The sequence below is a fragment of the Equus caballus genome, chromosome 7 (genome assembly GCF_041296265.1).
Source record: "Equus caballus isolate H_3958 breed thoroughbred chromosome 7, TB-T2T, whole genome shotgun sequence".
NCBI lineage: Eukaryota > Metazoa > Chordata > Mammalia > Perissodactyla > Equidae > Equus > Equus caballus.
In genome coordinates this window covers 79,541,893-79,557,853 of record NC_091690.1, presented here as the reverse complement: position 1 = coordinate 79,557,853, position 15,961 = coordinate 79,541,893, and the positions used below count along the sequence as shown (strand labels likewise).

The window sequence follows — 15,961 nt, the reverse complement described above, 5'->3', positions numbered from 1 at the left end:
GAGTCCAAAAGCAGACTGGAGACACAATCCCTCTTTTTCAGGGGACCTCAGTTTTTTCTCTTAAGGTTTTCAACTGATTAAACAAGGGCCACACACATTATGGAGGGTAATCTGCTTTACTCAAAGTCTACTGATTTAAATGTTAATCACATCTAAAAAATACCTTCACAGCAACATCTAGACTGGTTTTTGGTCAAACAGCTGCTCACCACGGCCTAGCCAAGTTAACACATAAAGTTAGTTACCACAGGAGTGCTACTATAAAATAAATATATAAGATGGTAACTGAATATAGAAGGACTGACAATGAAAATGAAGAAAAGTAAGAGATAATATTGTTTTCGGAATGTACAAGACTTTGTGATTGAGTGTAGGCATGTCGAGGGGGAAAAAATAAATTTCTCTCCGTTTCTGAATCAATGAATTGATTGAATAATGGTGCTTCTTACTGGGTACAGAACACTGAGGGGAGCAAGTTGGTGGTAGAAGGAGAAAATTAATTTAGTTTTAGGCAATTTGTGCTTGAGTTTCATTAGTCAAAAATATTTTTGTCTAAAACACTAAACAGAGGACAGCGAATGAGAAACAAATGTGGTGGTCATCAGGATATAGAGGTAAATTAAGCTTCACAGAGTAAACACCACGCAGTTCCCTCAAGCTTTCTTAACAGGATGTGTGAGTCTGACCATGAACAAGTCACTCCAAGAGTTTGTTCATTCAACCCCCGAGGAGTTCAGGAACCCTTCTCATTCCCATGGGGAAGTCACCTGTTTTGACCTGAGAGGAAACTTCACAGTTTGATCAGGGGTATTTCATCCCATTCTTTTATGAGTTCTCCCCTTACTAGGCTGGAGCAAGAGACCAGGAACACAGACCAGAATTTACGGGTCCAGAAAGCCCATTGCCAGCAGATAAGCTTTCTGCAAGAAGAATGTCTCCAGTAATTTTACTGTCTGGTTCCACTTGGTCAATTCCCCTTAGAATGTACTCAGTCATAACTATAATTATCACACTCACTTCAGGATAAACTGCAGTTAAAAATGGACATAGTCTTAAAGGTTTGGAGGTACATTTATCTTAACAGATGGCAGAGAGCTACTTTTGAAATGAAAAAAATTATAAAATAATTTTCAGCATATTAAGTATTCTTTCATATTAACCAATTTGTCTTACTAATTGGGCCTCTGACTTAAAGTTTGATCTCAGAAAAACCACTCCCTACCTTTACTAAAATTCTCCACATTGACTAATGACACATGGACCGATGTATTTCTACCACAGACGCTCTTTGTCCTATTATTATGTTTATTGTATATTATTACATTAAATAACAGATTAATTAAGAAAATATTTTTCTAGCAAGCTCTCTCTTCAGAGCCCCCTTAATCTCATTGTTCCTGAGGCTGTAGATGAGGGGGTTCAACGTGGGGATCACTACCATGTAGAACACGGACACAACCTTGTTCTGGTCAGTTGAGTAGCTGGACTTGGGCACCACATAAATGTATGTGATGGTCCCATAGAACAGAGTGACCACTGTGAGGTGAGAGGTACAGGTGGAGAAGGCCTTGTGGCGCCCTTCGGTGGAGCGCATCTTCAGGATTGTGATAAGGATGTAGATGTAGGAGATGACTATGACAAACACTGTGGCTACAGTGACGGAGCCAGCAGTAACTGAGGGGACAACTGCAGGAATACTGATATCAGAACAGGAGAGTTCAACTAAAGGAGCAAAATCACAGAAAAAATGATTGACTCGATTTGGTCCACAAAAGACTAAAGAATAAAAGCAAATAGTAAAAGAGCAAGCATTGAGAAAACCACCTATATAAGCCACTACAAGTAACTGGACACAAACTTCTGTGGACATTTTGGTGGAATAAAGCAGTGGGCTGCAAATTGCCACAAAGCGATCATATGCCATGGCAGCCAGGAGGAAGAACTCAGCTGTCCCAAAGAAAACAACTGAACCAAGCTGGGTGGCACATCCAAAATAGGAGATGGTATTTCTTCCCACCAGGAAGTTTACGAGCATATTGGGTGTGACAGATGATGAATAGCCTATGTCAGCCAAAGCCAAGTGGCTCAGAAAAAAATACATAGGATGATGGAGCTGAGAAGAGATTCTGATAAGAATGATCGCGCTGAGATTGCCAGATATGGTCACCAGGTAGATACACAGTATGATCATGAAGAGAATGATTCGAAGGATCGGGTCATTAGTTAAGCCCAATAAAATGAACCCTGTCGTTGAAGTGTGGTTCCCATCGCCCAAGGCATCCATGACACAAAATGTACCTGCTACCAAAATGAACCTGCAATGAAACATTATATAAAAGAAGTTGTAAATTTGATGGTTTCATTTTCATTAATACACATAGACACTATTATGAACAAATAATTCAAGCTGCGTTTGGACTTTTCTTTTACTTCAGAGTCTAGAGTTTATATATTTATGTGTAGTGAGTCTTCTATATTTTAAAAATTGCTTTTAGTAGAAACACTAGAAAATCTACTTCAGATAATGTATATCTTTTTTGTGTTATATACTTATAAAATGTTCTTAAATTGCCTTTAAATATAAAGATTGAAAAATATAAGCATTATGAGAATAACAAAATAAAATGATAAGTATAACAAAAAATATATAAATATAGGATTATGTAATGGAGACTTGGGTAATAGCTAACATTTATTGAATGATCACTAAATTGCAGGCACAGGGTTAAGAGTTTTATACCTGTAGTTTTATTTTAATTTCCATGTAATAATATCGAGTAGTTTTATTTTATTTATAAATGAAGAAACTGACAATGTTAAGTAATTTATCTATCTAAATTTATGTAGCAAGTGGTGGAATCAAGATGTGAATCCAAGGCAGCTTGAATCCAGTCCATTTCTGTAGGAATTATGTTATAAATGAAACTAAATAATACTTATGGTAAAGTTGAGTCTCTTGGAAATGGGTGGACAGCAAATTATTCTCTACTTTCTGATAGCTAATGTATAAAAGAAGTGCCTAGTTAATCACAAAGTTTACAATTTCTATCAGTAAAATAAGAATGTTTTTTAAAAGGAGAAATACAATTTTCTCCATAGGACAAAGAAGAAATAGAAAAGAATTTCAAATTAAAGTTATGAATGAAGTCATCTATTCAAAATTTGTTACAGAGGTTTAATATTTACAATTAAAATATTGTTTTGTCAAGTAGTTTGAAATACCAATCCATTTACTATGCAAAACATTATGTCATTAATATCTAAGACATAATTAGAGTACATTTATTTGAATAAATCAAATCATTTCTTAATGTAACACTGTTTTCTAATTGGAGTATAACAGAATGAAATAATATTAGTTTCAATATAATACATAGCTGAACAAAGTTCCAGCCTAAAAAGTTAAGTTTACTGAAGTTCACCCAGAGAGTGGCCAGGTTAAACCTCATCTCCAAGTGTTCTGACCTTACATTCCTGACTTTGTCCCACGTATCTGGTTGCCTGTAAGCTAAAACATTCAAAACAATAAACAAACGAAGTCTTTCCACAAGATATTTACTAATCGTAAATCCTCAACGCATCTCAAAGCTACTGAATTTATTAACATTGTGACTGAGTGCCAAGTTTAGAAAATATTGAAATATCATGTGAGTTTCTGGTCTTATAGGTGAAAAAATGAGGATGCTGGCACCTTGAATTGTGCTTGTTTATACACACTGAATAGACTGAAAACAAGCTAATTCAGCTAGCTTTACTTGCTAGCTGATGGTGAATTACATCTGCACTGTTTCTCAACTATGGCCTGAGAGTACAGATAAAACTTTAGAGACCAAATTCTTCTCAAATGGTAAACGAGGATCAGTACGTCAGATTAACTCACAAAAGCCAAAATCTTACCGTTTGAAATAAGAATGCATTCATCTGACAGCAATAAATTCAAAGTCATTGTTATATAGCAGCCATGCTATCTTATTATTGTTTGCATTTGAGTATAAATCTCTGAAGATTCTAAAGATTCAGTTGTGAATTCAAAATCACTGGGGATCATTACACATTCTCAAGCGAATATTGGGCAGTTCACTTCACACAAACATAACTAATCTTGAAGGGTTTTGTCAATTCTCAAGTGGTCAGTTTTTTTCTTTTTATCTAGGTGTTGGCGCACTTTCATTTGATAATTGTTGTGGTATAATATAATATATTATCTCATAGCTAAATATCAGTTCTAAGTTTACTTTGATATTTCAGGTTAAGGACACTAAACTTTACATATAAAAAAGTAACCTCAGCTTCATTCATTTTATGTGTCCATTTCATAAGTGTTTTACGTGGCATATGTAAGGCACTCCATTAGGTGCCTTGCAGAATGGAGTGGAATGCCATGTAAAGTTGAATTTTAAATAACACATTTATTTAAGATGTGTATATTTTTTTAGCAAAAAGTATAAAATAAATATCTTTAAAGTTGTGTCAATAGAGAACTGTGAAATAAAAAGAGCTTTGGATGACTTCCCGATCAGACTTAGTCTACAAGCCTCAAAGTGATGATTATTGGCTAGTGGCTTATTTGATTATATGGATGGTGGGAGAAACAGCTATCTTCAACCTGAGGACTCAATCTAATTCTCTCACTAATTCTAGTTATAGAAAATTCTAGCTCACCCTCCTGATGCGCCCTTAAATGGTCTTTGCACTAATAATACCAACCAACTTTCATTCAGACCTTACTCTTTGCCAAGCACCACGCTTAACACTTTACTTACATTTTCTTATTTAATCCTCACAATAATTTAGTGAGCTAAGTATTCTCATTATCCTAATTTTACAGACAGAGGACTGAGGCTTACTTTAAGACAGCTGTCCAAATGTTCTCAACTGGTTGAATTAAATCCACCTTTAAAATTCAGATCAGAGTGAATACTGGAATGTGTACTCCTCATTACTGCTGTCGTCTAGTCAGCTTCAAGACCTAAATGCTAAGTGATGACCACTGGTTCCCAACTAGTCTCTGATTCATAGTTTCCTCTCTCCACCCTCAACACTGCCTATTTTCCTAAAACTGACTAGCCCTACAGTCTGGCGCCGAGCACTAGGTCAGTACTCAGGATCCTAATTTCCTCTCCTATGCTCACCAATGACCAACTCCTGTTGATCTTACCTCCTATATTCCTACCTAATGTGTCCATTTCTCTCTATCTCAAACCTGCCATAGTTGTACTAATTGATTTTCTTATATGTACGATTGGTCTTCTGCACAACAGTGAGAATGAGCTATTAATTTAAAATTTTTAGTATTATTCATTTTTAGTGCTATCAAATAATTACATGCATGTAGTTAAAATGGCTCATAGAGAAAACAATGATACTTTCCCCATTCTTTAAAAGTCCAAAGTCCACTTCCCAACAGGGAACCACTCTTGACTCTTTCAAGATTAAGATGCCTCAGTATCTGTAAATAATGTGCTTTATTGAAGAAAAACTAGAATTTCTCTCTGTGTTCCTGCTAGTTTTCAACTATTTATTTAATTTGAAAATAATTCATACAAGGAGAAAATCAGTGGTTTTTCCAAGTCTGAGAAGATCATTACAGATATTACTTGTTGAATTTATTATAACAAAGTCAGAACAGAATAATCAATGAGTTAAATACCAAAAAAGAGAGTAAATTTTAATTTAATATATTATTGCAAAGATAAAAATTAATCATTTCTCACAGCTAACAGGCAATAGAATGTGGTGGTATCTTGAAAGTTACATAACAATAAGCAGATAGATTTAAAGTGGAATCTCACAAGTGAGTTTATTACTAATAAGCAACTCAATTTCATTCTAGCGAAGTAGAGGATAAATATAAATCTTACGCCCCAAAAAACCATGTTTTTAGTTTCTTTAATTGACTATCATACATATTTTTTCCAACATTTTACCCATATCTCTATAACAAGATTTTATGGTTAACTAAGTTCATTGTCATCTTAGTCTATGTTACTTAAAAATTCAGTTTCTAAATCTTTCAAGTTTCCAGCTATTATTATAAGTCTTCTGGTTGTAACTCTAATTTTAATCAAAGCTAAGTTAAATAACTTGGAATTTAAAGCTTTTATTTCTACAGTTTATACCTTTTTTATTGATCCAGAATTTTTATATATTCATCTATTGACATTCTGTACACTTCCACCATTCACATAAATACACACGTCTTCCATTCTTTCTATCCTTTCAATATAATCATATTTTGATTTTCTAAAACTTTGAAACTTTATGTAATATACATTTCACATTTAATTGTTTTACTTTATAGAAAATATCTTATGACCCCCTACTTTATGAGGATAAAGATATCTGTACACCTACACTTCTTTGCAGCTCTTTTCCCAAAATTGGCTTCCATATTTCAGTCCCCTCTACCTTGGCACTGCATTCTGTAATTAAAATTGTTTTATAAATTTTATATATTGATTACAAAATATTAAAGTAAATAAGTCTTTATACTGTTACAACTATATAAATAATATTCACTGGAGAACCAGGACTTTTCCTGTAATTGCACCCTTATTTGCTTTCTTCCCTTTCCCTGTCCTGCGTCCCTGACTCCCTCACCAGTTTCTCCTGGGAGCATTTCCTTAATAAATCACTTTAAAACAAACCTTCTCAGGATCTGTTTCTAGGAGAACTGATCTAAGACAACATTGATGAAGAACACCAAGTCAGGGCTTGCTCAGTGTGATCTCACCCACCCCGCCCTCCAAAAAAGACAAAAAATAAGATCAGTCCAACAATATTTCACTAATTATGCAGTTCAAAGACATATTAGAGCATATGTATAGGGGAGTAATTTCTAGAGTGGACTTATTTATAGAATGAATTGTTGGAGTGGCATTGTCCCTTCCATAACCTTTGGATAAGGTGGTGTGGGTAGGGAGATGTTGCACACACTTGATACCTATATCACATGCTCTTGCCTCAATTATGATTTTAAGAGCATATATGGATGGTTATAACTCATGTTGTCAGTTTCCCGCTTCAAGAGTTAACCACTAATGTCTCCACTAAATGTCCCAGTCCTTCTCTGAAGCCTAAGACCCTCTGGGAAGTCAGTAGTAGCCTGCTCAGTCCACATGCAAGCACATCTAAGATGTGGGGACTAGCTAAAACCCTTAGGTAACCCCTAATCAATGGAGGCTGGAATTCAGTGCATAGACATCCTTCCTCATTCTTCAATTTAAAAATTCTGGAAGGCAATCTCTGGACTTCTCACATGTCCCAGTGGAATCAAGCCACTGTTGCTACAGCGGTGACCTTGTGCTGGGTTTTGCTCCTTGCCTGTCTCACTGCTCTTATTTCCTCACTCCTGCTTCCTTGGGTCACCTCCCTCATAAAGTGCCTCATGCCAAATCCTCGTCTCAGGCTCTGCCCTCCAGGAAATTCAAACTAAGACAGAAATGCCCCATCCCCAATCACAAAACAATTAAGGAAGTATCTCAGAATCACTCCAAGTTTGACATGTAAGCCCTGGAATGCAAAGGAATGACATCTGACTCATGCCTGAAAAGGCCTAACATTGAGAAGATGGCTGGATCTCTGGTCAAGTATAGCTTTTGCTGTTGCTTACCTCTTGTCCCTTCTCTGAACCCACTACTGAAGGAGCCAGTGGCAGCCTAGTGGGTAAATGAAGGGAAGCAGAAATGTGAGGAGTTGCTGGAGATGCTGCCCATACTCTCATGCACTCTTCTAGTAATGCAAGCTTCTGAGTTTGGGACAGACACGGAATGCCAGTGGAAGGGGTTGCTAGCAGCAAGGTGAAACTTTAAATGGGAACAATCATATAAAACCAAAAGTGATGACTAAATAATGTACAAAACACCCACGTAGAACTGCATAACTGAAAATTTCACCGTGCCTGCAGTTGTATTGTGCATTTCTCTTTGGCAAGGATAATCCTCACAGGTTTTCACATTGGATCCCAGAAGACAGCTCAGGCAGAGGAGCCATTCTACCTTAGAAGTCTCATGACCATAACTGGGACCGATATATCCTGTAACTGTCAGATATAATTTCAGAGTCCCTGCAAGCATTGTTTCCAGTTCACTGCACTCAGGGAAGAATATATTTCGTATATTGTCTTTCCAGTCCAGATGCATATTACAATTAAAGAATCATTTTTGTTATAAGCCATGTTGTATGTAACACAGCTGACATTCCATTTTTGTCAGGATTTAGGGGGAAAAGAAAGTTCAAAAAGATCACTTTTGTCTAAAAAAGTCAAAGGATTTTGTTAACCTTTTACCATAAAGAGGATGACGCTTGTCATCTGGGACTTACGTGCCATGCAGACACTATACATAATTCTGAACAAATATACTGTTTAGGATTCCTTACTATTATTCTTTCTCTTCAACTTTAGCAGTGACTGAAGTTAAAAATCAAAATTCTATGGAAAGTCCTTCATATAACTTTTCTGCCCTCACCTCCTACAAGATTGGGTGTTTAATAAACAATTGAAATAGAAATGTGACTTGCCAAATTGATCTGAGGAATTTGAGTTGATTCTCTTCAGATCTGTCCTTCAAAGCAAATCATGTAACAAGTATACCAGCTAGAAAAGGTCCTAGAGCTTCTTCTAAAAACTCAAAAGTTGACATAATGACCAGAAAAGCCATTGTAGAATGAGATAGTGTCTTCAAAATTATTTTGGTTTTAGGGTCCGCCTGGTGGCACAGCAGTTAAGTTCACATGCTCCACTTCCGTGGCCTGGGGTTTGCCAGTTCAGATACTGAGAGCAGAACTACACATCGCTTATCAAGCCATTGTGTCAGGCATCCCACATATAAAATAGAGGAAGATGGGCACAGGTGTTAGCTCATGGCCAATCTTCCTCAGCAAAAAGAAGAAGATTGGTGGCAGATGTTAGCTCAGGGCTAATCTTCCTCAAAAAAATATTATTTTGATTCTAAATTAGTACATAATATTATATTTGGCATTTGGAAAAGAAGTTCTATGAAAGTTATTACGAACTTAAAAATTATTGGTATGTCTCAAGAACTATTGTATTAAGAACTAATTATGTTGTATATCTCAAGCTTCATTTATTACCATGGATAGGAACCCAGCATAAGTTATAATGTGTTAAATTCGTTTATCTAGTCTAGTCATTGTCACAGTTATCACCCTTGGAGCCACTGTATCATGGTGACACTGATGAAGATAGTGTTGCCTTGAAAGAAATGTTTAAGTTCTTTTGGGAATTTTCACTTACTACTCCATAATTTTTAAATGGCATATTAATTTAAAATTAGTTAAATTTATGAAATATTGTATTCATTCAATAAAGAGTTTATTAAGGACCTCTGAGTGCCAGTGTATCATTAGATCACAAAAAGCATTTGAAAAATGTGGCAACACAAAATCCAGTGAGTGAGAACAAAGCAATTTTATTCATTTTTTCCCTCTTAGATGCAGATCCTGGTTGGAAAAGAGAAACATAAAGAGTGCTTTTGTGAGTAGAAACCAGGAGAATATTTAGGCCCACTCTATGTAATTTATACATTTTCTAATGCTAGGATCATTCTCCTTACCACTCAGACTCATCATCTCGACTTCATCCAGGTGTATCTAGCTCCTTTTTCTCAGGCTTTCTCATTAACAGTTGCCTTACAATTAATTTCCAAGATGCCCAAGATTAAACCTAGGTGACTTTGGTGCAGCAAGAGCTTTTTACAACCATCTCAGTGACTTAACCTCAAGACTCTCTGTACCTTTGGAGCAAAGTTGCTGTGCCCACCAGGAAGATGCGCAATCGTACCAAGGTGAACACATTCCTTTTATGGGGATTTTCCAGTATCTCAGAACTGCTGAGTGTACGCTTTGTGGTGATTTCCTTCTTGCAACTGACCATCCTAGCTGCAAGTGTATCATAATGGTAGCCATCAAGCTTAGTTACAACCTTCACACCCCATGTACTTTTTCTTCTGTGGCCGTCCTTTTCAGAAACTTATACCACTGTGGTAATCCTCCCCCAAATGTTAGTGGACTTGTTATCAGACAGCAAGACCATTTCTCTTCCTGAGTGTGCCACACAGATGTTTTTCTTCCTTGGCTTGTCAGGCAATAACTGCTTCACCATGGCTGCCATGTCCTTATGACCATTACACTGTCATTCGCAAGCCACTGCCCTATGCCATCGAGATGACCCATAAGATCTGCTTTCAGCTCATGTTGGCCTCTTGGATGGTTGGCTTCCTGGTTTCTCTGTGCGTTATCATCACTGTATTCAATTTGTCTTGCTGTGGCTCCAACCCATCCAGCACTTCTGTGACATCTCACATGTGGTCTTCCTTGCTTGTAATTACACTTTGTATCATGAAATGGCTATTTTTGTGCTCTCTGCCTTTGTATTGCTGGGCAGCTTTATTTTACTTAGGATTTCCTATATCTTCATTGGGTCCATATTTTTTTCTTTTTTCTTTTTCTTTTTTTTTTTAATTGCAGTAAGATTGGATTATAACATTATATGACTTTCAGGTGTACTTCATAATATATTTCAAATTCTGTGTAGACTACATAATGTTCACCGTCCAAAGACTAATTGCAATCCATCACCATACACATGTGCCTAATCATCCCTTTCACCCTCCTCCCTCTCCCTGTCCCCTCTGGTAACCACTAATCCAATTTCTGTTTCTATGTATATGTTTGTCATTGTTTTTATCTTCTACTTATGGGTGAGATCATACAGTATTTGACTTTCTCCCTCTAACTTATTTCATTTAGCATAATACCCTCAAGGTCCATCCATGTTGTCACAAATGGACAGATTTCATCATTTCTTGTGGCTGAGTAGTATTTCATTGTGTATATATACCACATCTTCTTTATCCATTTGTTGCTTGATGGGCACCTAGGGTGCTTCCAAGTCTTGGCTATTGTGAATAATGCTACAGTGAACATAGGGGTGCATGTATTTTTATGCATTTGTGTTTTCAAGTTCTTTGGATAAATACCCAGCAGTGGAATAGCTGGATCATATGGTAGATCTATTCTTAAATTTCTGAGGAAAATCCATACTGGTTTCCATAGTGACCACACCACTTTGCACTCACACTAGCAGTGTCTGAGGGTTCCCTTCTCTCCATACCCTCTCCAACACTTATTGTTTCCTGTCTTGTTAATTATAGCCATTCTGACCACAGTGAGGTGATATCTCATTGAAGTTTTGATTTGCATTTCCCTAATAATTAGTGATGTTGAACATCTTTTCATGTGCCTGTTTGCCATCCATATATTTTCTTTGGACAAATCTCTGTTCAGATCTTTTCCCATTTTTTAATTGAGTTGTTGCTTTTTTCGTTCTTGAGACCTATGAGTTCTTTGTATATTTTGGATATTAACATCTTATTTGATATATGGTTTGCAAATATCTTCTCCAAATTGCTAGGTTGTCTTTTCGTTTTGTTGATGGTTTCCTTTGCTGTGCAGAAGGCTTTTAGTTTGATGTAGTGCAATTTGCTTATTTTTTCTATTGACTGATGTCAAAGAACATACTGCTTATGTTTTCTTCTAGAAGTTTCATGGTTTCAGGTATTACATTCAAGTCTTTAATCCATTTTGAGTAGATTTTTATGCATGGTAAAAAATAATGGTCTACTTTAATTCTTTTGCGTGTAGTTGTCCAGTTTTCCCAACAATATTTATTGAAGACACTCTCCTTTCTCCATTGTATGCTCTTGGCTCCCTTGTCAAAAATTAGCTGTCCATAAATGTTTGGGTTTATTTCTGGGCTCTTAATTCTGTTCCATTGATCTGTGTGTCGGTTTTTGTGCCAGAACTATGTTGTTTTGGTTACTTCAGCTTTGTGGTGTATTTTGAAATCAGGGAGTGTGATACCTCCATCTTTGTTCTTTCCTCAGGATTCCTTTGGCTATTTGGAGTCTTTTATTGTTCCATGTGAATGTTAGGATTCTTTGTTCTGTTTCTGTGAAAAACATTGTTGGAACTTTGATAGGGAATGCACTGGATCTACAGATTGCTATGGGAGGTATGGAAATTTTAGCTATGTTAATTCGTCCAAGCCAAGAGCACAGCATATCTTTCCATTTCTTTCTGTCTTCTTCAATTTCTTTCAACAGTGTTCTATAGTTTTCAGTATATAGGCCTTTCACCTCTTTGGTTAAGTTTATTCCTAGGTATTTTATTCTTTTTGTTTCAATTGTAATGGGATTGTATTTTAAATTTCTCTTTCTGCTACATCTTTGTTACAGTATATAGAAACACAACTGATTTTTGTATGTTGATTTTGTATCCCGCAATTTGACTCTATTCACTTATAATTTCTAAACATTTTTTAGTGGATTCTTCAGGGTTTTCTATAATATAAAATCATGCTGTCAGCAAAGAGTGACAGTTTCACTTCTTCTTTTCCAGTTTGGATCCCTTCTATTTCTTTTTCTTGCCTGATTGTTCTGGCTAAGACTTCCAATACTATGTTAAGTAAGAGTGATGACAGTGGGCATCCTTGTCTGGTTCCTGTTCTTCGAGGGATAGGTTTCAGTTTTTCTCCATTGAAAATGATATTATCTGTGGATTTGTCATATACGGCCTTTATTATGTTGAGGTATCATCCTTCTATACCCATTTTATTTAGAGTTTTTATCATAAATGCATACTATACCTAGTCAAATGCTTTCTCTCCATCTATCGATATGATCATGTGATTTTTATTCTTCACGTTGTTAATGTGGTGTATCACGTCGATAGATTTGTGGATGCTGAACCATTCCTGCATCCCTGGAATAAATCCCACTGGATCATGGTGTATTATCTTTTTAATGTATTGTTGTATTTGATATGCTAGTATTTTGTCGAGGATTTTTGCATCAATGAATAGCAGTGATATTGGTCTGTAATTTTCTCTTTTATTTTGTGGTCCTTGCCTGGTTTTGATATCAGGATAATATTGGCTTCAAATAATTAGTTAGGATGTTTCCTTTTCTCTTCAATTTTTTGGAAGAATTTGAGAATGATAGATATTGTCTTCCTTGAATATTTGATAGAATTCACCAGGGAAGCCATCTGGTGCCGGACTTTTATTTTTGGGGAGGTTTTTGATTGCTGTTTCAATCTCCTTCCTGGTGATTGGTCTATTCAAATTCTCTACTTCTTCTTGATTCAGTTTTGGAAGGTTGTATGATTCTAAGAATTTATCCATTTCTTCTAGATTATCCAATTTGTTGGCATATAGCTTTTCATAGTATTCTCTTATAATCTTTTGTATTTCTGAGGTGTCCGTTGTAATTTCTCCTCTTTCATTTCTGATTTTATTTATTTGAGGCTTCACTCTTTTTTTTCTTGGTGAGTCTAGCTAAAGGTTTGCCAATTTTGTTTATATTTTCAAGGAACCAGCTCTTGGTTTCATTGATTTTTCTATTGTTTTCTTAGTCTCTATTTAGTTCATTTTTGGTCCGAATTTTATTATTTCCTTCCTTCTGCTAATTTGAACTTTGTCTGTTCTGATTTTTCCAGTTCCTTTAGGTGCAGTGCTAGATTGTTTATTTGAGATTTTTGTTGTTTTTTGAGGTAGGCCTGAATAGCTATAAACTTCCCTCTTAGAATCGCTTTTGCTGTATCCCATAGATTTTGCCATGTTATATTTTCATTTTCTTTTGTCTTCAGGTATTTTTTGACTTATCCCTTGATTTATTCATTGACCCAATCATTGTTCAGTTGCATTTTGTTTAATCTCTACATTTTTGTGGCTTTTCTGATTTTCTTCCTGTAGTTGATTTCTAGTTTCATACTGTTGTGGACAGAAAAAATGCTTGGTATTATTTTGATCTTCTTAAATTTGAGACTGGTTTTGTGGCCTAATGTGTGATCAATCCTGCAAAACGTTCCATGTACGTTTGAAAAGAATGTGCATCTGTGGGTTTTGGATGGAATGTTCTATATAGATCTACTAAGTCCATCTGGTCTAATGTGTTCTTTAAGGCCAATGTTTCCTTATTGATCTTCTGTTTGGATGATATATCCATTGGTGTAAGTGGGGTGTTAAAGTCCTCTACTATTATTGTGTTACTGTCTATTTCTCCTTTTATGTATGTTAATAATTACTTTGTATATTTAGGTGCTCCTATGTTGGGTGCATAGATATTTACAAGTATCTTATCCTCTTGTTCGATTGTTTCCTTTATCATTATGCAGTGCCCTTCTTTGTCTCTTGCTACAGTTTTTGTCTTAGAGTCTATTTTGTCTGATATAGGTGTTGCTACCTCAGCTTTCTTTTCTTTGCCATTTGCATGGAGTATCTTTTTCCGTCCTTTCACTTTCAGTTTGTAACTGTCCTTAGGTCTGAAGTGTGTCTCTTGGATGCAGCACATATATGGGTCTTGTTTTTTTATCCAATCAGCCAGACTTTACCTTTTGATTGGAGCATTTAGTCCATTGAAATTTAAGGTAGGTATTGATAAATATGTATTTATTGCCATTTTGTTACTTTTTCTGGGTGTTTTAATAGTTCTTCTCTGTTACTTTTGTCTTCTCTTGCTCTCTTCACTTGTGGTTTGATGGCTTTCTTTGGTAATATGTTTGATTTCTTTCCTCTTACTTATTTGTTCATTTATTATAGGTTTCTGGTTTGTGATTACCATGAGGTTCATATGTAATATTCTACATACATAGTAATCTATATTGAGTTGATAGTCTCTTTAGTTTGACCCCTTTCTAAAAGCTGTACTCCTTCACTCCCCTCCTCCAACATTTTATGTTTTTGAAATCATATTTAATCTCTTATTTTGTGTGTGTCTATCCATTACCCTCTTGTCATTAAAATAGGTAATTTTACTACTTTTGTCTTTTAACTTTCATATTATCTTCATAGGTGGTTGATCTGCTACCTTTACTGTATTTTGCCTTTACCAGTGGTTTTATTGACTGTTTTTTTTTTTTTTGATAATTTTATTATCTTTATTTGTGGTTTTCTCCTTCCCACTTAAATAAGTCCCTTCAGAATTTCTTGTAGAGCTGATTTCTTGGTGATAAACTCCTTTAATTTTTGCTTGTCTTGGAAACTCTTTTCTCTCCTTCCATTCTGAATGATAACCTTGCTGGATAGAGTACTCTTGGCTGTAGGTGTTTTTCCTTTCAGCACTTTAAATAAGTCATGACACTCTCTTCTAGCCTGCAGAGTTTCAGCTTATAAGTCTTCTGATAGCCTTATGGGCTTTCCTTTGTATGTCACATGTTGCCTTTATCTTGTCGCTTTTAGGATTTTTTCTTTATCTTTAATTTTGGACTTTTTTTCCCCAAAGATTGCACCTGAGCTAATATTTGTTGCCAATCTTTTTTTTTCTTTTCTCCCCAAAGCTCCCCAGTACATAGTTGTATATTCTAGTTGTAGGTCCTTCTGGTTGTGCCACGTGGGATGCTGCCTCAGCATGGCCTGATGAGTGGTGCCATGGCCACGACCAGGATCCAAACCGGTGAAACTCTGGGCCACTGAAGTGGAGCGTATGAACTTAACCACTTTGCCATGGAGCTGGCCCCAATTTTAGACATTTTAATTATAATGTGTCTTGGTGGGGGCCTCTTTGGGTTTATTTTGTTTGGTGTTTTCTGTGCTTCCTATATTTGCATATCTGTTTTCTTCCTTAGGTTAGGAAAGTTTTCACCTATTATTTCTTCAAGTAGATTCTCTACCCCTTTGTCTCTCTCTTCTCCTTCCAGGACATCTATAATACGAATGTTAGTGGGCTTGACATTGTCCCTGAGTTTCTTTAGACTGTTCTCATTCTTTTTAATTCTTTTAGCGTTTATCTGTTCAGCTGGGGTTTTTCTCCTAATCTTTTATCCAGCTCGCTGATCCATTCTTCTGTATTATCTGCTCTGCTATTGAGTCCCTCTAGTGAATTTTTCATTTCCAGTGTTGTAATCTTCATTTCTGATTGGTTATTTTTTATATTTTCAAATT

The 15,961-nt window shown here is 35.9% G+C and overlaps 2 protein-coding genes and 1 pseudogene across 8 annotated transcripts in view; 2 read left to right on the top strand and 1 right to left on the bottom strand.

The window, feature by feature from the left end:
- Positions 1-1,339: 1,339 nt before the first annotated feature.
- Positions 1,340-2,284, bottom strand: OR5P92 (olfactory receptor family 5 subfamily P member 92). The gene has a single exon (XM_001500307.2). It carries the CDS (start codon positions 2,282-2,284, stop codon positions 1,340-1,342), a length of 945 nt encoding a protein of 314 aa, XP_001500357.2.
- On the top strand, positions 9,789-10,490 carry OR10BT1P (olfactory receptor family 10 subfamily BT member 1, pseudogene; annotated as a pseudogene).
- Positions 11,976-15,961, top strand: part of OVCH2 (ovochymase 2) — a 63,647-nt gene continuing 59,661 nt past the window's right edge. For 3 of the 7 annotated variants that reach the window (XM_070274667.1, XM_070274668.1, XM_070274665.1), the window contains exon 1: positions 11,976-12,034. The gene's annotated coding sequence lies outside the window, so the exon portion shown is untranslated. The remainder of the gene's footprint in view (positions 12,035-15,961) is intronic. The other 4 variants (XM_070274664.1, XM_070274663.1, XM_070274666.1 and 1 more) reach the window with 4 other exon arrangements.